The sequence below is a fragment of the Pyxicephalus adspersus genome, chromosome 12 (genome assembly GCF_032062135.1).
Source record: "Pyxicephalus adspersus chromosome 12, UCB_Pads_2.0, whole genome shotgun sequence".
NCBI classification, from domain to species: domain Eukaryota; kingdom Metazoa; phylum Chordata; class Amphibia; order Anura; family Pyxicephalidae; genus Pyxicephalus; species Pyxicephalus adspersus.
Window position 1 is genome coordinate 26,250,310 of NC_092869.1, and position 24,526 is coordinate 26,274,835.

Sequence of the window (24,526 nt, forward strand, 5' to 3'; positions counted from 1 at the left end):
GTAGATGGAGGAAAAAGTGACGATTTCACTGCGCATGCATTAGATTGGCATTTTTCCCTCCCCTTTTTAGAAAAGGCTCCTTCAATTACAACATGCGCATGCGCAGAAGGAGCAGCAGTGATCAACACAGAAAGGGGCAGTACTGCACTTTTTGTTTTTGTTTTAAAAAAAAGGGGTTTTGCTTAACCACCCGGGCGGTTAGCCCGACCTTGGTACGGGATAAGTAAACTTGCTACTATCGTTTACCCCGAACCATGGTCAGGGTAGCTAAAAATATAAACAAGCGTTATATTGCAATCCGATTGTCATACAATATTTTATGACAATCGGATTACAACTGAAAAAAAATACTTACCCTGTACCCGCAGCTCCTTCGGACACGTCTGTCCTCTTCTTTCTTCATCCGGCGTGTGCAGTGATGATCTCCGGGGTTTCCCAGTGATGTCGCTGCATGCGTCGGCGGGGGCGGGAAATTCAAATCACTTTGGATTGAACTCAATACAAAAAAGCTGTACTGAGTCCAATACAAAGAAATCTTTATATAATATATATATATTGTTCGGACAAATTTCTGTAAGTTACAGGTCTACAATTTAAAAAAAAATTTCATGAAAAACAGTGTACCGCTTTTGGTACAGAAATCTAGACATCAGTGAAACGCCCAGGTGGTTAAAAAAGTAAAGTAAAAATTCTGAGTTTGAGTCCGCTTTGATCACCGATATATACTACAGCTCTACAAATCAAGCTACATATGTAAATTATGGTTCATGAACTGATTACATCACATATATCACTGATTATGTCAGATTAGTAATAATAATGAAAAGCAATAGAAGAAACATGGTAGCAATGTAATGCTAGATGATACTAAACATACCTTGTGTTTAAGATGAGAGAATTCTCTTTGGAAGAAGACAAATCTCCTGACAGGTCCAGCCAGTCTAGGGAACAGTCACTTACAAAAGATGCCTGGCTCTCCTACAAAAGGAACAACTAGAACTGATGATATGTATACATATGTATATGAAATGAGATTATAAAGTCTAGTTTGCAGCACTGATGTCTATATAGTTGATCAGACAACATGAAAGCTATCACATAATTCATGTAGCACAAATGAAAATGATAAAATTGATACAATGTTTATTTGGATGATAGTTAACCACACATGCATGCATGACCATTGGTATTTTGTTTAGGTAAATACATTGATAAAATTGATCATTTCCATGGGGTGTACATACTTTTTCACATGATTGTATAATCATACTGCATGATGGCAATTACAAATGAATGACAGCAATAAAAGCAACATCCTAAAAGAATGACATTGTACATATCAGTATCCTGTTTTTAATGGGAAAAACATTGGCCTTAGCACTCTGGCCTTTGCAACGCTAGATTCCAGGTTCAAATCTTGGCCAGGACACTATCTGCATGGAGTTTGCAGATTCTCCCTGTGTTTTTAAGTGTTTTCTCCCACATTTTAAAACAATGCGGTCAGGTTAATTGGCTTCTCTCTAAAATTGACCTGAGACTGCATTAAAGACATATGACTATGGTAGGGACATTGGATTGTGAGCCCCTTTAAGCGACAGCCAGCGACATCTACTTTGTAAAGCAATGCCCAATATGTCGGTGCTTTATAAATACTGTGTAATAATAAAGATGGCACGTGTAAACCAGTGTACACCAGTGAGTATGGCGGAGAGGTACAAGCAGTACCAAGCTACTAAAATAACTGATCATTTTCATTTACTTCTGCTCATCTGTATGTACTAATTTCAAAAAATGAATGACAGAAATGTATGTGCAGGGGATAATAGGAGGAGGTATAAGATTTGCTATAGTTGTAGATAACTTAAACCTTTGATCTTGTTTTGTATGTTTGTACATACAGGCATGTAGAAGTGAATATAAAGCAGACAAAAGCTTCCTCCAGCAGCATGTCACTATGAACTAAAAACAATAAAGTTCTACTAAAAAAGCATCATGCAGCTATGTGTCTAGGGAGCTTAATTTTTCATGCTAAACTACCAACAGGTCTAAAAAAAAAAAAAAATTTTCTGTGTTATTTACTTTGAGAATATAATGTAGAGAGATGCTATCGCACAGAAGTTTTCTGGTTTTATTACATTGGATGATGTCACCACAATTCACATCAATTGGAAAAATGTAATCAGCATTATAATAAAGCAATATATTTTATAAATCTCAAAATTTTGTCATTCTAAAACTTACAGATCTCATTTGTCTTAGGACAGCTGCCTCTGCTGGATGGTTAAATCGAAATCTGTGAGACTTCCCTAAAACAATTACGGCTCCTGAAGAAAAAAAAAAAAAAAAAAAAAAAAAAGTAAAATGTACCATGATTTTTTTTTTTCATAAAGATGAAAAAAAAAACACTGTACAGTGCATGGTTTTTTCTGTAAGCCTTTAACACAGTAATGTTTTTTTTTTACTTACAACTTGAACTTGTGTGTCCTGCATAAACATTTTTACCCGTGTTTAGCCCATTCACACAGACACTATGGGCCTGATTTAATAATGCTCTCCAAGACGGGAGAAAATAGACTATTTGGTGGTGAATCTGAGTGATTTTTTAAACCTTCAATGGAATTATTTTGGAATGCAAACCATTTGCTATTATATCACCCAGGTTCGCCCATGATAGTCTATCGTCTCTGGTCTTGGAGAGCTTTGATAAATTAGGCCCTATGTATTTGCAAACCTACAGTAACATGCATAACATGTGTTAGCAACATGGGAATTTTCAATCCTAATGACACACCAATGCATTTAGCCAGTGCACTAGTGTAACAGCACAGTACACCACATAGCCAGAAATTTTGCAAGTATGTTTTTAGTGCATTAAGCAGACTACTCAAGTCAATGGATAATATAGTACAGATCCACTTGCACGTCAAGGAATCTCAAAACAAAGTTATATTCAAAATTGATGCAGCACACATGCATGAAAGGATCCTAAAAGGTTTCTACAGCCTACAGTGAGGTTATATAATATTTACTGCACACTAGATTGTATTGCAATGTGAGAAAAGGGTCCGCTAAGAGTCTTACCTCTGTATACCCTTGTGTATTTTCTAATTAATCATGTAGCAATGTTCTCCCCAGCCCCTTTTAGCTGGGTTCCCCACCCGGCACTTTTTAGGAGTCACCCAACTGTCAGACAACCACTTAGATTGGGCTTTGTGTAGAGAGCTGTCCGTGAGGACAGGCAGCCCACCATCTCTGTTGGTAGAGGAGGAAAGATTTATTCTTTGTATCTTTTCCACACACCATTTTCTGGATGCAGAACTGGCAAGCTGCTGGCTTTCACTGTAAGCGTGCTACAAAAAAATGGCACATACTAAGGGGGTGGGCATTACAAAGCTGGAACAAAGTATAGGAGGCTGTAGGGGCCACAATTATAGGGGTTAGCAGATACATATGGCATAAACAACAGGCACCACTAAAACACTACCTTTGTTGTGTGTTGCCCTGTCCACTTTTTTGACCATCTGGCTACAGCTCCCCCTCACCCGGATGAAAAAAAAATTTCTTGGGAGAACATGAATGTAAAGAAAACTAAGTAGTTAAAACCTCTTTTTACTATAATAGAAATTAAATCACTTATTACAGTCACTATACTTTACTTTTACATATTTTTTCCTTATAAAGTTTTATAGCAGTCAAAAAGAGTTTGTTATAATAATCCTAACCAGACATACCAAACTTTAATGCATTTAGGAAAATGTAGGCTTACTTTTGGGTTTTCGGTTAACAAAGGTGTATTAGGTTTACAAATACTTTAGGCTATGTTAAGACTTGCACCTCTGCTCTGCTCAAAATAAATATAAAAAAAGAATCCCGCAAATTTGTTACTGAAATTATCAACCCTGAGAGCATACAGGAACGTGCAACTATGAAAACACAGATCACAGATAATGCATCCAGCTATACATTCATTTTTAATCATCCCTATAAGCAGCAAAAAATGTTTAGGGCACTGTCCCTTTAAAATCTAATTAGCTTTCTGTTTGAATGCATTTTCCTTCCCACTTCTCTGGCATTAGCTGTTATGTTTGGCAGCAAGGAGGAGGCTGCTAGTAATTCCTAGAGTGCATAGTATGAGATTAAAAGAGGATGTCCGTACAAATTACTGCTTTAATCTCTAGATTTCAACTAATTGTCCAGAAAAATTACATAGTAGGTGAAAAAGAAAAATACATCCACTAAAATGTATATATGAAGTAAACATTGTTTACTTATAACGTTTGCTTTATTTTATTTAATTTCAGGTCTATAAATACAGTCATGTAAAAAATGACATCCCGGAAAATGATTGCTATTTCAACATATTTGAACAGCCAAAGATAAAATCATTATTCAACGAATAATTTATTCAACAAAAATATATTTTAGATGTAATACATTTTTTTGTTTGTTAATATTAATAACAATAATATGCATGTTTAAATCATCTCCGAGGTGGTTTTCCCATAATTGACACCTAATCTAGAACACTTCATTCTAAAGCTACGTACACATGTCAGATTTTTATCGCCTGATAATCGGCATCGGCCAATTATCGGGCGAAAATCTGCCGTGTGTACAGTCGGTGTCGTCCATCGTCCGGACGACCGACCTGCCGGATCCACGGACGATGGACGACCGCCGATTCTAATGAAAGGGAAGGGGAGAGCGCGCAGCAGGGTGCCGCTCCGTCGCTCTCCCCCTCCCCTCTCCATAGAGCATGAACGGTGCTGTATGTACAGCACCGTTCATGCATCGTGCACTCCCTTGTCGTTGGAAAGGATCGTGAAAGATCCTTTCCAACGACAAAAATTGCAAGTGTGTACGCAGCTTTACATCATGGATTTGAAGTGTGAAACATAAAAAACTTTTTCACACAACAAACCTGAATTTGTATTATTAAAATAAATTTGTTGTGTCATTTTGGTGTTGTAAGTACTTGGGCTATAGGTATTGTTGAATCAAGGTCTAATATTTGCCTTCTCAAATGTTAAAAAAAAATCAACAATTTACCATAAGATTTAAATATTATTTCACATTTTTTGTATTTGGAAAATAAATACAAATGTATTAATTGGATGGATATCAGAGTAGCTAAACATTTTTAGTTACCATGCTCTTGAAATGGTGATGTAATCAGCTACACACAAGGAAATTCTTTGGATAACTTACAAATGACAATGTTAAAGTTAATCAAAATTATTACAAAAAAAATAGAAAATTCATTATCTTCATTTTTTTGTGTAAATAATTAACACAAACAATCATTTATTGTACATGAAAATGTCAATCTGAATGTCAACGCCAATCTTAGAAGATATCTGCTACTGCCAACTGGACAGTTTTCCTAAAATCTGGCCAATGTCTTTTAAAATTATACAAATCATGTGTGTTGTTAATATGATTACATTAATATAAAAATGCTATAAGATAAATCATGAAAAACTTTCCATAAAACTCATCATACATTACAATATTACACATACATTTGTTTGTTTAAGTTAGTTATTACTGGATATAAATCAAGAAGTTAAACGGATAATTTAATCTTCCATTTGTTGCTGCTACCTAATAATATACTAATAAAGTGTGATATGATTTTACAATATGTAATTTTTGTAAGCTGGTAGCTGTAGTGGTGAAAACAACATTTTCATATGGCCGATTACTCCTGGAGGACTGAATTAGAAGGATGCTGTTGAGTTGTCAAGTACAGTAAGTTTCTAAGAACGTTGCCTGTGAAAACAGAAAACTACACTGACTATAGGCATATCATAACTATTTCTACCTGAAGCAACATGTTCACTAAACTTTCGCTTCCTCCAGCTGCTCATACTTATCTTCCTTTAACTTCCTTTAAACCACTGCCAGGAGCAAACAGAATAAGGTCTATGTAAGCTGAATAGTTCAGTCCTGGTTAGAGCTTTCATAAGGGAATTAGGGATTTGTAAAAGCCTGAATGGTAAAGATGCAGCCCTATCACATTGTGTGATAAAGGTGGAGACCCTGAACTACCAGGTGTTTTTCCTTCATCCTGGAGGCAAATATGAGTGGCTGGGGAAAAAGAAAATAAGTAAAGGTGTATGTAAAGTTAGACAGGGTGGCATTTATGCAAATCTACAGTTTTAACCTACATATAAGAATCACAGGCTTACTTTAACTTAGATGCAGCATGTAAAAAGAAATTACCAACCTTGAGAGAGGCGACAGACATCCGTGACTTCCTGCCCATTGACAGTGCACTGAGCTCCTGGGACTGGTCGCAGTTCCACAACTCCAAAGTTGTTCTCAATTACACAATGATCCCGCTCAATAGATTCACTCTGCAAAACTAATGCCCAAAAATAAAACTTACAACAGTCAGCAAAACTAATAGCAATTTCTTGGTTTGGCACTTTAACACCATAACAGTTTCCCCAAAGAATGGAAATAACCTTTTGTTATGTAAATTGGGTGAAGCAAGACAAATGAAATCTGCATTAAAGCCAAATTTGCTGAAATCTTCTGAAAAGTTAAGCTACGTACACACTTCCAATTATTATCGTCGGAAAACGAACGACGAACGTTCCTGCACGATATATATGAACGATCGTATAGCACCGATACTGCACATACAGGTAACGACACGATCGTTCGTAGATATTGTACACACAATAGATACGATCGTTTAAGCGATAGAGGAACTATGTGCACGACAGGAAAGTGAACGGACGTTCGTTCATCACGCATGCTCTGAACATGGACGATCAACGAACGACCGTACACACGAACGATGTTCAACGATCGTCGTCCAATCCGATCCGCCGGTCCGGTCGTTCGTTTCCAACGACTTTCCTCGTTCGTCGGCGTCGTTGGTTACTTTTTTACGAACGATCTTTTGCCCAATCGATCGTTCGTCGTTCGATTGGAACGATAAAAATTGGAAGTGTGTACGCACCTTTAGTTGTCTATCGGCTGTTGCAAAGCCAGTGTGTTTGACTGACAAAAAAAAAGGAGGTCTATCTTGATGTTCATGGTCTCATTATCATATGGTGTGTGTGTGTAGAAGCAAATTTTCCTGTGGTTTAGGCCCCTGATCAAAGTAATAGAAGAATAGGAACACATTCAAACTCATATCAAAAGTCACTTATTTTGCAGTACATTGAATTAATTAGCCCTGATTTATTAAAGCTTCCCAAGGCAGAAGAAGATACACTTTTTTCTGTGAACTTGGGTGAGCCAGCAAATCCTGGTCAAGGATTAAAAACATTACTAACCACTAGCAAATGAATTAAGAAATCCATTCCAGGTTTTCTGAATTACCCAGCTTTACTCTACTAATAGGTGTTTAGCTTTGGAGAGCTTTAATAAATCAGGCCCATTGTCTGCAAATTGGACATTGGACGCTCCTATGCAACTAAAAATATATTGCATAGCTTATACATGTAAAGTTGTGTACAGAGTATCATTCGGAAAGTGGCAGCTGTATGTAATTACTCCCCTTTATACAAGAATGGTAGAGGACAAAAGACCAGTGTCCAGTTTTGAGTGTGGTCTTCCAGCTGATCTTTTCTCCATTGTGGATTCACCTGTCATGTTCAGCACTCTGGGCCTGATTTATTAAAGCTCTCCAAAGTTAAAGAAGACATACTTTCTAACGTGAAGCTGCATGATTTAGCAACCTGGAATGCAGGTTTGCTTGATCACCCAGCTTCACTTTGGAAATTGTATTCTCTCCAGCCTTGGAGAGCTTTAATAAAATCAGACCCTATGTCTCAGTTAGCATAGGGCAATTGTGGTGGAGGTAGGGTTTTGTTTCCCCAATGTTAGATCGTCCATCCGGAAGAAAAGAGAGCAGGACAGGACTGACTGCTTTCCGAATCTACTGATGCTAGCATTCAGGCTGAAGAGCCTTGGAGCTCATACTTCATATATGCAATTATGGGGCTGTATATACAGAAGTGCCTAGGCAATGCCATAAAATGCATGTTTTTTTTTTGTAGGAATGCAAGCCAAAGGTAGATTTTCAATGTATTGCTTGTAATCGCCCATAATTAGGATATCTATTTCAGATAAAACTAAAAATAAAGGAGGATAATTCTATTCCAATTTTGTTTATTTTTAATTATGTCAAGATCCTTTGGACCAACCTTCTTCTACAAAGTATTGAGTACTCCATTCAGTGTATGAGACTAACATATAATAAATCCCCAGCTGGAAATCAATGTAGACTTCATGGGCCTTTCATCAGTAAAGCTGGGTGATCCAGCAAACCTGGAATGGATTTCTTCAAAGTATTTTTTGTTATTTGTTATCAAATGTTTTGAATCCAGGACCAGAGCCATTCCAGGTTTGCTGGATCACCCAGCTTCACTGATGAAAGTGTATCCTCTCTAGCCTTGGAGAGCTTTAATAAATCAGATCCTATGTCTGAACCACAATATAGGGCATACAAAAATACAATACAAAGGACGGTCAAGTAATTATTCACATTTCCAGTTTTGCTGTACTAGTGAAAATAGTCTTTATGTAAAGCCTGCAGGAAAATACCAGAAAAGAAAACAACAATTACATCTAGTTGTTCAAAATGCTGTGAATGGTGGCATATCACCCAAACAACATTAAAATGTTACACACATTCTTTCAGCTCTCCAAACACACAAACCAAAGTCAGGATGCATTTCATTTAAATCTGCAATACGCTGGTAATTAAAGCAGCTAACACACTGAACTGTCTGAAAATAGGTCATCCACAAATTCTAGCAACATAAACAGCCTTTTTCTTACCTATATCGTGATCACCCTTCCCAATGATCGTTGTTCCCTCCTAGACAGAGAACCGAAAATCGAGACAGTCAGTGAATGAAAAAAATAGAGGACAGATTTGCACCTCAAACACAGACACCTCAGTGAGCACTGCACAACTAGAACTGCAAAGCCTTTGTCCAAACACACACAATGTGGAAAACAAGGCAATCCATTTTACCTTCTCGGGAAGAGCAAGACAGCAGAGCCTAATGAATGCTAAGCAGAAATGACAAGAAAAGCCTCATCTATGAGCCAGGAAGAGAGAAAGAGAGAGAAATAGGGAGGGGGACAGCAGTTAGAATGCTGCATAATATATTTTTCTTTTTTGTAGCTTTAACAACAAATCCTGTGACAGCCGGGGGGATTTTGGGAGAATCCCCAGACACTATGGGGCTCATTGTTCTTTATACAAGGAGCTTGAATTGTGACATGAAGGGCATTACATGTATACAATATACATAATTAGGTACTCTATGTTATCAAACTGTTTAGGTTGAATTTTTTTCTATCAAATCAACAAAGCATCCCTCACATAAAACACAATTATCTCTGACAACAATTTGTGGATTTTGACATAAATACACTATGCCCGGCATTTAAAAAACAATTATATATGATCAGAGTGTGTGTGTTTTACTTTTCTTTAAAAAAGATCAGCAGACTATGTAGGTACCATATAACCTGATAATCTGGTATTCAAGTTTTTTATATTTACCCCAGGCCTATGTTAAATAAACAAAGGATTATTACATGGTCTCTTACATTACAACCCCGGTACATAACTGAGTATTAAGGATTTAAAGTAAAGATAACAGACTGTTGATCCAGGAACATACGATTGCCTCATGGGATCAGGAAGGAATTTTGTCCCCTGTTAAAGCAAGTTGTACCAGGGTTTTTTTGCCTTCCTCTGGTCCAACTATGTCCAAAAGGTTTAAAATCTGGAATATGGGATTTCCCTAATGGTTGAACTTGATGGACTTATGTTTTTGTTCAACCTAATCTACTATGTGACTATGTACATTACATTACTCTGTTGAAGATTGTCTTTTACCAGCTTGGTAGCATTTCCAATAATTCAATGCTTTCCGGGCCTACACAAATGCGATACACACTGGGCACATGCTTGGAAATATAAGCTGAAATACACTGTTACCTTTAGATGATAAATCACTACTCCAGTGCTAAGGATATCATCATCCACAGCAATGAGATGAGGTAAACCAGAATCAATGGATACTCTGGCCTTCCCATGGTTGATGTCCATATTATATTGCTCCATAAGAGCTGCTTTATCTGTCCATTTGTCTGTCCAGTCTTTGGTAAGCTGCTCAATCTATAAACACATAAATCATTCAAGGAAATACAGATCAATGGTTTTGCCATTAATATCTGTGGACTGATTGCAGTGAAACTTTACATATAGTCATTTACAATAGACAAGGTATATTGGGAGGCCTTGCCTTTCCGAATGTAGAACTAGATACAAACAAGTAGAAGTTACATAACAAAGAGGAGGATTCCATATTTTCATTTAAAGTAAAGAGATTTAAAACAATCTCATGAGAGCAGACTGCCATCTTGTGGAGACATGAAGCATACCAGCAAAATAATTTCATAACATATGCTCAATCGGGATTACTTCACATATTCCAAAAAGATATTCCAACCAAGTCACTTGTCATACAAGTACAGAGATGCATAGTATACAAGTCATACACCCACCTTTAATTCATTCTGTCGCACCAGTTCTGTAAGATTCCCATCTCGCTCCTCACTGAATGCAGGGCTAATAGTTCTCTGTATAAGGAATGTATAGGGGAAAAAAACATTACAAATTTCATAAATTCGTTATATGCAGATATGAGTTTGGCTTTATTCAATCATACATCTGACCTTATAATATTCCGGAAATTCCCGAATAATAATAACATGTATTAATTCTTATAATATTAGAAATTCGATTAAAAATGAAAACTGAAAGTGTCAAATTGAGTTAGCCTACCTCAATTTTTGTATAAACAAAGCAATGATGCACAAGGCCACCTAAAATGCCATGCCAGTGAGTATTGTAGATATTGCCAACTGAACTATTTGCTTTTTGAAGGTACAAACATCAAGGCTATTTCCACATCTTTGTTTTCACTGCTCTGGAACAAACAAATGCATAAAAGGTGCCAGGACACATGACAAACACATGCTTGTTTCAGAACAGGGATTGCAGCTTGAAGGTTGCAGTTTAAAAACAAGTCAGCATTGTGAATGAATATATATTGATGGAATACTACTGCTTCCAAATAGGATTGGTGGCTGTGGGAAAAACTGACTTTTTATCTTAGGTTTTATGTCAGTATGGGACAAAAAGGAGCCTAGTTTGTGAGTTTGAGAGTTGATATTCTGCAACTTCTACATATTCTGCAGAGGCTGCAAAAATGGCTGCAATGAGTACAATGACTAGAGGTCCTATTTAATCTACAGCGCTGCATAATATGTTGACACTATATAAATCCTGTTTTTTATTATTGTTAATAATAATAATAATAATAATAGAAGACACACTTAAGTGCTAAGCATGAAGGCTACAATTCCTGTATGCAGCACAAGGCTTTATTACGAACATTTTGTATTAAGTTATAACAGGTATGTATGTCAGGGACGTGAAAAAAGCCAGGTCATAAGTCATAAAGTAAAAGCATTAACCTGACTGCTAGGCAACTAGAAATTTCAGAATGAGAAATCAGCAATGGCAACCTAAATTTCTTTAATGAGATATTTGCTTTAAAGTGAAAACAACAAGATAAGAAAGAAATGTAAACACAAAATCAGTGTCACCCATGGGTTCAGGTATATTTAAGTATAAAGGTCCTTTATCTACATATTCTTTTTAGAATATCAGAAATGCACAAACACCAAAACATTGATTAATATGCAACTCCAATGTACACAGGTCAGCTAAAAAAAAAATCTGACATGTGTATTACTGTATCAGTGTTGTTCATAAATCTGCCACAGCAAATTGGTGAAAAATTGCTCAGAAAGAGGAGGATGAAGAGGAGTTCAGCGGTGTGCTGCTCACTCACCCTACTCCCTCCACTCTCTATAGAACAGAATGACACTGTGTGTACAACGCTCATTCATTCATCTGTCACTGGAGAAAATCACAAAAGACAATAAGTGACAATCCTCTGACATCCATTAAATGTTTGTATGAGGCCTTATTGTGTTGTAAGCTTTACATAATGTGGAAATAAAGTATTATATTTCAGTGTAAAGTTGCTAAAACATACCATTTCAAAGTTCCTTAACATAGATTTTAGTCTGTTTATTTCTTCTCTTAGCTCTCTGATCAGTTTAACATTGGTATCCTGGAGAGAATAATCAGATTTACAAATCACCAAATGTGCTGTAATGATTTGTAAAAAAAAAAACACTGCAAACAATGCCATATGCCACATATTTTATCCAGGTATCCCACAACAAAACAGAATGATATATGCAAGAAATGTTAATAAATTAAGTTCTCCATTTATGCAATGGAATGTATCTTCCTTTGGGGAATTCTTGTAAATACAGCCCTCCGTTTTGGGGAGTGGTTTTGTACAACATTATAAAGGTACATAGACATTTTATCTATCCATTTTTATGAGAAAACAAATATTACATTAAAAAAAAAATGAAATCTTTCGGAGGGGAAAAGCTCATCAAATATATATCCACATAAATGGATTTTAGAGCATTTCACATTTTGTTTGTCCAGCTAGGCTGATACAATTTTTACCACAATGGTTCTTTTGTTTCTACTAGTTCTATTCTGAGTACAGGAAATACTTTTTTTTTTCTTTTACAATTTTTTATCCCTTTGTCAAGTCAGATCAACAGAAGAAAATTCCTTTGGCTGAACCTCAGTTTAGAACAAAATATACACAGCTATAGTAGAGCAGTTGCTGAAATTGTGAAGTGAAGGCTCTGCACTTAGTATGAAAACATCCTCAAATCTGGTGTTGTATGAAACATTGCTCGCCCAGCAAACTCTTTGATCAAGTACCTTGTTAGAAATGAAGCTCCTAGTACAGTAATAATAAACCTAATTGACATAACAAGGCTAACATCAAAAAACCTGTATCATTATTTTTTAACTTCATGTGAAACTTCAATCCTCATTTAACCAATGCTTATGCTTGTATTTAATGGAATTTGTTATTATTTAAAAAAAAAAATAGAAAAAAATAAAATAAAAGGTAAGTTTAGTAAATTGACTACAGACTATAGTATGTTGTCCTGCTATAATAAAGATACATCTGGACATTTAACAGATCCAGAAACACAATGATACATTAACTAACTGAGAACAATCCTTATTTGTGTCTCACGTGCTTATGCTTCCAGTCACTGCAGCTCACAGAGAAAGGGTATAAGCTGAGGAGGCAGGACTGTCTATAATAGAATGGGCAGAAGTAGGTGTAATCAGGTTCTGAAAGATGAGCATGTAATTTAGCAGTGACAATAATGATAGCTACACACTCTGCAACATTTATCTGTCCCACTACATTTTAGTGCAAACTGGAACGCTTGACATGAGAGCAGCAACACTGCTCTGAAATTCAGGCACTGTGTGTGGTTGTTGCCAAACCATCATTGGAAAATGCATTAGGTAGACTTCACTAGCAGAATCAAAAACTTTAAAAACCTTTTCTTTTTTAATAAAAGGTCTTAGTTCCACTTTAAAATATCACTTCCATGAAAATTAAGTTGATTAATTAAATTCAAAATTTATATAAAATGACAAATGAAGAAAGCAGAACCAAGTCAGGTGTGTGCAATGCTATAAGCATGGTCTAGGAAAGTCTGCTGGGTTTGGATAGCTACAGTCTACCCTCACCAGCTGTTCATGTTTTCATTGAGGGATTTCTGTCTCATACTTACTTCATTCACTCGAGGCTTATTGATGATGTTTTTGGCGTTAGAAGCATATCTCAAGGTGCTCATGGTCTCATTGTAGCTGATGCTTGCAGGCGACACAGCTAGAATCAGATTAAAACAGACCAAAGTGTAATGTGTCACATATTGGAAGGTTAACACATAGCACCCGATTCATTAAAGCTCACCAAGGCTGGAGAGGATACACTTTATTCAGTGAAGCTGGAAGATCCAGAAAACCTGGAATAGATTTCTTAAAAATTATTTGCTATTTGTTAGCAGATGTGTTCAGTCCTGGACCAGATCAATTCCAGGTTTGCTGGATCACCCAGCTTCACTGATAAAAGTGTATCGTCTCCAGCCCTGGAGAGCTTTAATAAATCAGCCCATAATTTCAGCTTTAGCAAAGTTACTATGTATTTTTCAAAGTCATTATAATTCAAAGGGTACTGTATTCTGTGTAATATGTTATCCTATATTTATGCTAACAGCTGCATTACTGCATTGATAAGCTTCAGTATTTTTATATAATAAATACAATTTGTATGGCTTCCGTTTCTGATCACTGTACATAACCTATAAAGTGTGTTTTCATTTCTGAAGCTTGAAAGCATACATATTAGGTTATATCTGAACCAAAACCAGTACCCAACACACTTTTATTAATTATAAAATGCTTTGGAGAAGGAATGTTACCTAAAGAAAGGTTCTGATTTCACATGCATTTATTACTGGAGTCATGAAGGCTCCTTTAGCAGCAAAGCTGCATTTAAAAGGGCTTGATACTCTATAAACCCAATGCCTACAAACATCTGGCGAATTTGATAATAAAGTTTCCTAATGAACCTCTGTTTAACTCTAATGTGAAAGGAAGAAATATAATACAGTGAGAATCTGAGGGGACCATACATCTGTGGAAACAAATCACAGGCTTAGTGGGCTTGTAGGCTAGGAAGGAATACACTAGGAAGACACAGATTTTAACAGATGGTAAGGTTAGGACATTCTACGAGACAAGTCCGAATAATAACATTTCAGGTCTTTAAGTGTATAGGAACCTTACTGGCAATCATGATGGTTTTTGAGTTGCCTCCAAGACTGTCCTTCAAAAGCCAGGTCAAGATGGAGTCTCTGTAGGGCACAAATGGCTGCCGCTTTGATCCATTAATGCTACTTCGAGAAGGGCTGCTTCCTTGGATTCCGCTATCTACATCACTGATAATACTGTTGATGCTCTGGCAGCTACTGCTCATCTGAGAGTTCTGGGCTGAAGTTAAAAGAAAAGAAACATGTTAAAGAGTCTGTCCAATAAATTATCAACTGATCTAAACCAATACTCTGTAAACAATAGAATACAAGCATCTACTATACCTATATATGATCTAATGGTATAGGCACAATATATGACAAGTTGGAAAAAACTGTAATAAAGTCCAGGGGGAATATTGCTGGATTTAGTGCCTCACAGATGTTATATTCAAAGGGAATAAACACAGATTTTGTACAAACTAACTTTATTACCTCTCAGGCAAATGTTTCAAGCAATCAAATGTGTCTAAAAGGAAGCAAGTGTCTATTGTACTGTCTCTTCAATCAACAAATGCTTTAGAATACTTTTAAATACATTAAATATATGCACACACACAGACACACATACCTTCTTATTTTATTTACCTACCCTAGTCATAATATTTTTCTATCACAGACTGCAACAAACACTTACCTAATGCAGATATAACAATGCCAAGCGTCACTAACGATCTGTTTATGTTGGAGCCCTCCGTCAAACGGTCTTTGCAGTAATTTGGAGAAGCTCTTTCGCTAAAAAGGGACCATAGGAATAAACAACCAATCTTAAATGGCCACTAGGGTCAAAATATCAATTTAATGCATCAGTACTCACCTCCCTGCTAAATCCACCAGGTTTACTTTGCTGGTTATTTCCGATGGCAAGTTATCTTCCAAAATAGCCTGCATCAATAAGTTAGCTTTGGTTATTTGTATACATGCTAAAACACATAAAACATTTTTGATTAAGGGAAGTCCTATTGTTTCATATAGACAGTGCTTCAAGGTCTACCTAATAACCCCTGTTTGCCAGTTGTATTTCCTCAAAGATTCTTTACTATTTAATTACCATTTCATCTCTGCTCTGTTTTTCCCGGTTTACAGGAAGGATGCTGAGTATTAGCTCTAGCCCCAAGAAACATATAAAGCACCATCTGCAGGCAGTCACCTTTTTTTCCTATAGCTATCAAAACAACAGCTCCTTTGAGGACTTTCTACCACAAAATAAAATCATAGGATATGTATTTCCTGAAATGTATTCTGTCAAGTTTACAAATAATATACAGATAGTTTTACCTTTAAGAAAATAAATGATATATTTTTAAGATATAACAGAATGGTTCTTTCTTATAATTTAAGGCAGAGGTGATGCCTACAGAAAAATTGTTTTTATTTTATTTTGTAGCAGTTGTTAAAAATATACTCAGACTTAGCTAATGATTCTTTCCATAGTTATAAATTTTCTGTGTACTGTCTCTAATTTGAAAAGGGAACGTTTTCTTATAAACTCTAGTTTAATTATGTACCCATATATAACATTTATCAACATTTTTTTGTAATTTAAGATTCAAAAAAAACTTCCAGGCAACCCAAGCAGTATTTTTCTAAGTTTCATCCTTGTTGAAGTAACTGCAAAGGTGAAACATATCTAAAAGTATGCTAGAGGAATGGAAATATTCAGATTACAACATTAGCCTTAGAAGATTGCTATCCTAATGTCTACAGTAAACACAGAGCTCCACTTTAATTCAAAAAAATAAAAATGATATGCTACTATTTTTAAAAGGAATTCTGGATGTCCTATTAAGCACAGTAGATCTCTGTAAAATTACTGACTTCATACTTTCTCAGGCTTTAAAAGAAAATGCAACTATTGTTAATATATAGTATTACAAATTGACAAAATATTCAAAACCAGTTTCCAATTAGGAACACAAAAATGTTCCTTAAAAAGGGGTGTTGATTTGAACCCCAATGTCTGTGACACTAGAGGTTCTGGGGATAGAAAACCAGCCCTGCTTACAAATATACTGTTTTTATCACCAAGCAAAATAAACAAACAGAACTTACAGTATGGTACTAACCTGGGTATATTGGATGGTAAAAATAGCATGAGACCGACTGCTGGCATCATGGATATGAGTGGCTGCTGTAATCCTGTGAGTTCCAACAAAACAATACAATAAGATGTGCATAGCATGATGCCGACAACTAATATATATATATATATATATATATATATATATATATATATAAATAAATAAATAAATATATAAAAAAATACATACATACATATACACAATACCATTTTGTAGTTTGAACTAACTGTCCACAGCTAAAGTGTCTTTAAAAAACTTTAAATAATCCAGATCACCTAATATAAAAAATGTATAACTGGAATTAAAATACCATAATCAGCTGGATAGACTACAGAAATAGGGAATGCACCGCTCAGCCAAGGTAAGTCTCAACCCAGGGATAATGGAAAAATTAACAAAATTACCAAAAGTACAGCTTCTAAGATTAAACAAATCTGATGTCATTTATGCTGCACATTACCACTGTACCTGCTCTCCATTCCTTTCTCCAACAAGGCTACTACTTGTTCATAACTGGTCACAATATGTTGGGATAACCCTGTAATGTAGAAAGAAAACTTTATATACAACTAAGAATGTACAGTAATTCTCACACATTGCTGCATCATCCTGCAGAATATATAATATGTTCACTGAAAAACATTTACCTAAAAGTGTTCCAAACTGAAAACATGGAAGTGTGTTTTTTTTTCTTAAAACCTCTAAAAAGTGTTTTTTTTTTGCTGCTCCACTGGTAAGACTTTGTCCCTGGTGACAAAAACATATGGAGCAGGACAGGAAGTGAGGGTATGACTGTCCAGCAGAGATAGAGAAAACAAGAAAAACACTTGTATTTAGTACAATAGGGAACTTCTATCAGGCATCACCTGCTTCCTATATTTTTGTTTTGGTGTCACAGGTACAAAACAAAATCTCACTAGCTTGCTCGCACATAGCAATTCAACTTACAGAACTTTTCTGCACCTTAGTCCAAACTAAAATACAGTTTACAATTAATAATTTTCTGTAAAATTTGTATGTGCTTGATTTTACAGAGTTCATGCAAGGTCACAAACTACATTATGAGTATTTGCCACAAGGGGGCAGTACATTACTGAACCCACAACCTAGATTTTAATTATCGTAAAGCCAAACCAGTTACCACATAAATAAATTTGAGTTTTTCAATACTGTGCATGTTGAATACAGAAATCCTACATAACAAGTTGATATAACATTTTCATTCAACCTTTTTATCTTCCTACATCAATTAAAACCTGGCATCCATGGTACGTTTTGACATAGCTTGGAATACATTGAAAATAAATAATTTAATGGCAGCATAAATATGTATTAAGTGCTTTGGAAAAAATGTCTGTGATCATAGTGACACATGGTGTGTATGTGTGTGTGGATACAGGTAGTCCCTGGGTTACATACAAGATAGGGACTGTAGCTTTGTTCTTACGTTGAATTTGTATGTAAGTCGGAACAGATACGTTGTTTTAATAAATGCAATTAGGACAGATGTTTGTCTCAACATATTATTAGGCAGTGAGGTGTCAGTTACTGTATAAAATTCTCACTGTGATCTAATCAAAAATAAAGCAAAAAAAAAAAAAAACTTTATGGAGCCTAGACATTAGCTTATGGAGCAAGCTGTGGTTTGATATGCAGAAACAACTGCAGTTTGTCTTGGTCATTAAAGAGTTACAAGAGCTTGAAGAATAGCTCAGTCTCAGCTGTGTTTAGCAAAAAATTTCTTCTGCAAGTCATGCAAACTGCTCTTCATACAAAGTATATTTATTCATTATCTACATTATGTTTTAAACTATTAACTATTATTATAAAAAGGAAATATGGTGGATAAAAAAACAAAAACATTAGCTACTGTCACAAATAAAGCCAAATAAAAGTAACTTTCAATACCTTGAACATATGGACCTTTTTCTGGGTGTTCCCGAACCCTCAAAGTGTAAGGTTTCTTCTGGTCTGCTTGGTGTAACAAGTCCCGGACTCGTTCATTATAAATTTCAAGAAAGCTTAAAGAAATATGTTAAAACGTGAATGTTAGAAGTGAATCTAAAAAATGACCTAGGACCAGAAAAACAATTACTCCTTACCTCACTTCTATCCTGCATGAGGGTGGAGTGCCCAGGGAGTCACCATCATAGCAGAATAGACCCTGAGTGAGAAAATCACATTACTATGTACCTTAAATTACCCAGCATGGAAACATTTCAAACCCAAGTCGGGCTCAGGAGCACCTGTCTGGCAAATGCTAGAGATGCTACATATTTAGACAAAAACATTCATGGACAGAATGCGAACTTACACAACCTACTATATAACTGAAATGCAATATTTGTAAGAAATAAAAAAGTAACTTACCTCACAAATGCGTGGTGTTAATCCAATAGATGTCTGTAAGGGGAACATGCAATTAAAAATGAAAAAAGGATAAAAATATTAGTTGTGTCTGTGAAATTATACTCCTGACAGTCCATTTACATTAACATAAGATTGCGAGTGCAAACACCCAGTGGTGCCTGCAATTATCATATACTATCATAGTTTATCTTTTCCAACATGCTTGATTTTGGCGATCCAATACTCAAATATTAATGGTAAATAGTTTGTTCGATATAAAAGATTATCCACCACTTCCACAGCTCTCTAATAGTTTATTATTTTGATCAAGGGGCTCACTAGCTAACAGAGAGGAGGTAGAAAGAGCTGGACCCATTGGCATCCTTGTGGAAACTGACATCATATCCACTTAATTAATGTTGTTTTAGAATATTCCTAATTTTTTAAGTCCAATGCCAAACTAAACTCACATGCAAATTGCACTGATCACTAACCCTAAAGAGTTTGATTGGCTCAGTTTACAATTTTAATAAACATTACATTTCTTCATCTCATTGACTATTTCCAGTCAGTAGTAATAAACATTTTTGTAAAAATAAAAATGACTGTGAATTCTTTGACACAACTCACGGGAGTTCCCATCATGGTGTATGTTTTCCCTGAGCCGGTCTGTCCATAGGCAAATAAACACACATTATATCCCTTAATGGCCTCGGAGAGTACCGTGGTACCCAGATCCTGGAATACCTGAAAATACAAAGTAAACACTAATTGAACCTTGTATAGCTAGGATACACAAGATCCATAACATTGTTTTAGGGAAATGTAAAAACAAAGTCAACAGATAATTTAAAATTATTGTAGAACCAAACAATATTCACCCATATGACTAATTAAATTAAAGGTCAGGTTTGGATGGCTGTTGAGTAATAAATTATAATATACAGGCTGACAATGGAAAATCCGGCCATCGATAATCCAGTTCCTTCAGTTTCCCAGCATGAATTTCGGAGCACATTTTCAATTCAGAGACTGTAGTACACTGTTTGGCCACTTATATTTTGATGGAACTGTGCCAGATGTCCGCTGGGTGCTGCAAGAGGAAAGCTGCCCTGAGTGTGAAGGCGAGTATAGCCCTAGATTAGTGTATCTGTTTCTAAACTCTATACATCAGAAACCTCCCAGTTTTATGAAAACTGGAAACAAGTTTAGAACTTTCACAGGGGAACAGTGGGAGCGAACGCTATTGGCGGTGTCACCACAAGCTTGGAAGTAAGTACCACCAGTGGTGGCAGTCCCTATCGATTAGTGTTTATTGGAAAAGAGTGATTTCTATTTGTCATCATATTTTGATTTGTCTATATCTGAGAAGAATCACTAACAAAGTATAAAAACTCCCTCTCCAAACATTCCTGAATGCTGATAAGTATTTTATAGCACTGACAAGTATGCCCACAACATCTTTGTGGTTGGCTCATGTCACAGAAATTCAGCAAATGGAAAAAGCAAGCACAATAAATTTGGACAGATTGGAATTTTTCTGGAAACATGGTCATTGTGGGAAAAATTTAAATTTTCAGATATGCTTAAAGCGTTGGTCCAGTAGAGTTCAGTCATGGAGTCTGATTTATAAAAGATCTCCAAGACTGGAGAGGATACACTTTCATCATTGAAGCTAAGTGATCCAGCCAACCTGGACTAGCCAACTAATCACCTTGGTTCATTGATGAAAGTGTATTTTCTCCAGCCATGGAGTGCTTTAATAAATCAGGGTTACAGCATTTAAAACCTTCATTAAAGGATCATCAGGTATTACTTTGATGACAGCTACTCACTTAAAAATATTGAAAAAGTAAAAAAAAAAGTCTTGATCTTATATCAGACATTGAGTTTCTTACTACTTTACTAAAAAAACATTTTGTCTGCAGTTAAGTTCAAAGAAAGTTATTGTTTTTACAGGTGCTTTGCTCCATAGAATATATTCTAATAAATACAGCTTAGTTCTGAATGTAAATATTTCACAAATGTTGAACAATTTCAAAGCTGAAGAACCTAAATCAATATTACACAACAGGTACAGTAAGCGAGTGAGTGTTACAATGAAGACATGTTTGATGTTCCATTGTCTCTAAGTAACAGCAAAGAAGCTGAGAACTCTGAACAAATACAAACAAAAATGTATTTAATTATGAAAACTTTAATGTTCTGCCCATTATCAGCGCTTTTATCACCTGTGCTTCCAAGCTTGATATTCAGAAATTGATATTGGTAATAAAGAAATACTCAGCTTCTTTCCCAATATTAACACATAAGTATTAGGATACATAGGGCTTGCTTTATAAAACATGGAATCTGACATGGTGGACATTGCCTGGTGGGGAATCAATTACTGCCATTGAAACACACAAACCTGGAAGATTACCACGAGGGAATGTTTGAGGGAATGTCGGATTCCCAGTTTTATAAATAGAACATTTACTGAGGTAATGTTTAGACTCCCTGAGATTTGAAAGTTATAGTCGTAAATGTCAAGTCCTTAAATTCTGTATGTTTCAAAATATAACAATTGGAAGAAATGAACAAAACTATTTTGAATGCCAAACAGCTGTATTTACTGGAGCTGCTTGAATAACTAAGTGCAAGGCATTTTCAATGAACTCATAATGTGATGATTTAGAGTATGATGGATAAAAGCAGAGGACTGGATCACCTCTGGGGGACTGGATCACCAGTCCTCAGGATAGTCGTTGTAGCTATGGCCAAGGTATAAAAGTCACTGTAATTAAAAGATGTTGAAAAAGTAATTTACCTTTCTGCACCTAAAGCATAGAAAAATCCCTATAACAAAAACCATTGTTCAATGTTCTGACTATAAGGGAAAAATAAAACGATTTGAGAATTTGATGCATCCATGCAGTCACACCAATTTAATTCAAAATATAATCCAGAACAGTGGTCATCATCTGGTGGTTCGCGGCTCTGGCCGGTGCACCCCCGAGCAGGGTCAGGAGAAGGACCCCACTTGGACACACGGACCACGTCCCCTGTATGGAATGCAGGCTTAGGGCGGCGGGCGAGTTGTTTCTGCGATGGGAGAATAGGCGGGCTCTGGCATCATGACATCACTAAGGGGGTTTAAGTGACACCCAGCTCCCCGCGCATGCGGGGTCCTGGAGCCAGTAAATTTGGTGGTCTGTGGGTCCGAAAAGGTTGGTGACCACTGATCCAGAAAATTATACATCTGTCTTAGATTGGCCAACGCTGAGGGATTGTTGTATGGGTGGACTTTCCTTTGTTATGTATTCTACAAGTGGGCTTTCTTCTGTTGGCTCTTCGGTTTGAATGTCTAACATTACCAAGATAGATTGTTCAGGATATACGTTGCCCCACTGATAGGTCAGCTACTGCACACCATGAATTAATTGATGTGTTTCATACAAATGTTGGGACTTCCTCTGAAGGATATAGCACAGTTTTTGTTTACATAAGTCATATAGACATTGGATAAAAAATCTCTACAAGGATTACATTAGCTGCCTGTGCACTGATAGGACCACTTCCTACAATGTTCAGCAATTATCACTTACTTCTACATATACCGATAACAGTTATTTAACCTTTCAAAGACTGGAGAAAATTTTTGTAAACCAAGCAACCCTGAAAAGGATCTGATCCAATATTGAAAAAAACTGCCAAATAACAGCAATTTTTTTTTAACAAATCCATTCCAGGTTTGCTGGATCTCCCAGATTCTCTCATGATAGGCTATCTTCTCCAGTATGGGTAATATTTAATAAATAATGCTCAGAGAGTAATTGTTAACATTATTTTTTAAAGACACAGACATACATACAGACACACAAATACATACAGACACATTTTAACCCATTTTTCTAGTAAATACCCAGGAGGTACATAATTAAATTCTTCTTGACACGAACCAACAATATAAGGGGGCTGTTGGTGCAAAGAGACACTCAATAACACCAATTAGACTGAAATAAAATGTAAATTTATCCATTTCAATAAATGGAAGTTTTTAGAAGTTTTTCTATGTGTTTAAAATTTATAGTGTAATACAACATGCCTATTTCCTCAACTTTTGACTACATAGGTAACTGCTTGGCAGAAACCCCCAGGCAGATTATAAGAAATGTGTAATTCTGCAAAGGGAAAACCAACAATGGGATAACGTCACCCTTTGGAAATCCTCCAAGTTTTGTCTCTGCTTTAACAAAGACTATTGGGTTTACAATATTATCTTCAAGCTGCATGTTTTCAGATAGCTGGACAAAGGGTACTAACAACTGGCCTTTTAAATTCTGTTGCACGGAAGACTATTTTTTTTTTAAGATAGTTTACACACGTGCAAGTCATTTACCCAATGTAAACATTCCTATATTTAGTAGGAAGCACTTCTTATATACTGCTTGTAAACATTTCTTTAATCTTCCAGACGTATATCCCATTTTGCAGTGCAAAAGTAAAAGAAAGCCAAGGGAAAACACATGTCAAAGAGGGGTAAGGTCTTTGCAAAAACTTTAACTACTAAGTTTTTTTATGGGCGGGGGAGACAAGAAGCACTATTCTAATGTTACCTCATCTAGATTATAAAAAAAAAAAATGAACAAGGTAAAAGTGTACATAGTAGACAAATACTTGCTTGCCATCTTGCTTAGAGAGCACATACATCCCTGTATTGCAGAGGTAGGCAAACTCCAGCCTTTAGGCCAGATACGGCCTAGCCAGTATTCCAGTCCGGCCTAACACCCACCCCCCTTAGTTCAATATTGTTGTATTCGGCCTAATTGAATTGTTGCGTTATCGCGATCATCAAGTTCCCGAACAGTAACCCCAATTAATATGCCTAAAGAGCAGAAGCGACGCACAGCTACCAGTCCCTGGAAGGTTGGCCTCCAACATCCTGTCTTAAACCCTGAATGGACTGACGAATTATTCTTCGGCTAACGCAGCAACAAAGCCCTGTGTTTAGTGTGCAACAATGCCAAGCACGCGCACATGTACAGAAACTACATGGATGAGCGGAAGACTGAGGCTGCTCACTTGCAGTTACGGTTGGAAAAAAACCTCTCCTTGGACAGCTTGTTTTTTCTGGCCTAGTGTGCCTTCTTGACCTCCTGAAATGGCCTAGTAGTCCAGTAAGTTTGACCCCTGCTGTAATGCTTTACAAATAGGACATAATACCACAAAATACTACATGAACATAACAACCTAGAGCTTGGAGGTGTTAACCAGCTGTGATTTTATTT

General features: G+C 36.2%; 1 protein-coding gene across 1 annotated transcript in view; it reads right to left on the bottom strand.

The window, feature by feature from the left end:
* STARD9 (StAR related lipid transfer domain containing 9) overlaps nt 1-24,526 on the bottom strand; it is an 88,864-nt gene that overhangs the window by 29,901 nt on the left and 34,437 nt on the right. The window contains exons 4-20 of the mRNA XM_072427961.1: nt 19,887-20,003; nt 19,278-19,310; nt 19,010-19,071; nt 18,816-18,928; nt 17,376-17,445; nt 16,893-16,965; nt 15,644-15,711; nt 15,464-15,561; nt 14,804-15,007; nt 13,747-13,844; nt 12,111-12,188; nt 10,549-10,623; nt 9,980-10,159; nt 8,803-8,842; nt 6,230-6,367; nt 2,242-2,324; nt 878-978 (exon numbers count right to left, since the gene is read on the bottom strand). Coding sequence (XP_072284062.1) covers nt 878-978; nt 2,242-2,324; nt 6,230-6,367; nt 8,803-8,842; nt 9,980-10,159; nt 10,549-10,623; nt 12,111-12,188; nt 13,747-13,844; nt 14,804-15,007; nt 15,464-15,561; nt 15,644-15,711; nt 16,893-16,965; nt 17,376-17,445; nt 18,816-18,928; nt 19,010-19,071; nt 19,278-19,310; nt 19,887-20,003 — 1,631 coding nt within the window. The remainder of the gene's footprint in view (nt 1-877; nt 979-2,241; nt 2,325-6,229; nt 6,368-8,802; nt 8,843-9,979; nt 10,160-10,548; nt 10,624-12,110; nt 12,189-13,746; nt 13,845-14,803; nt 15,008-15,463; nt 15,562-15,643; nt 15,712-16,892; nt 16,966-17,375; nt 17,446-18,815; nt 18,929-19,009; nt 19,072-19,277; nt 19,311-19,886; nt 20,004-24,526) is intronic.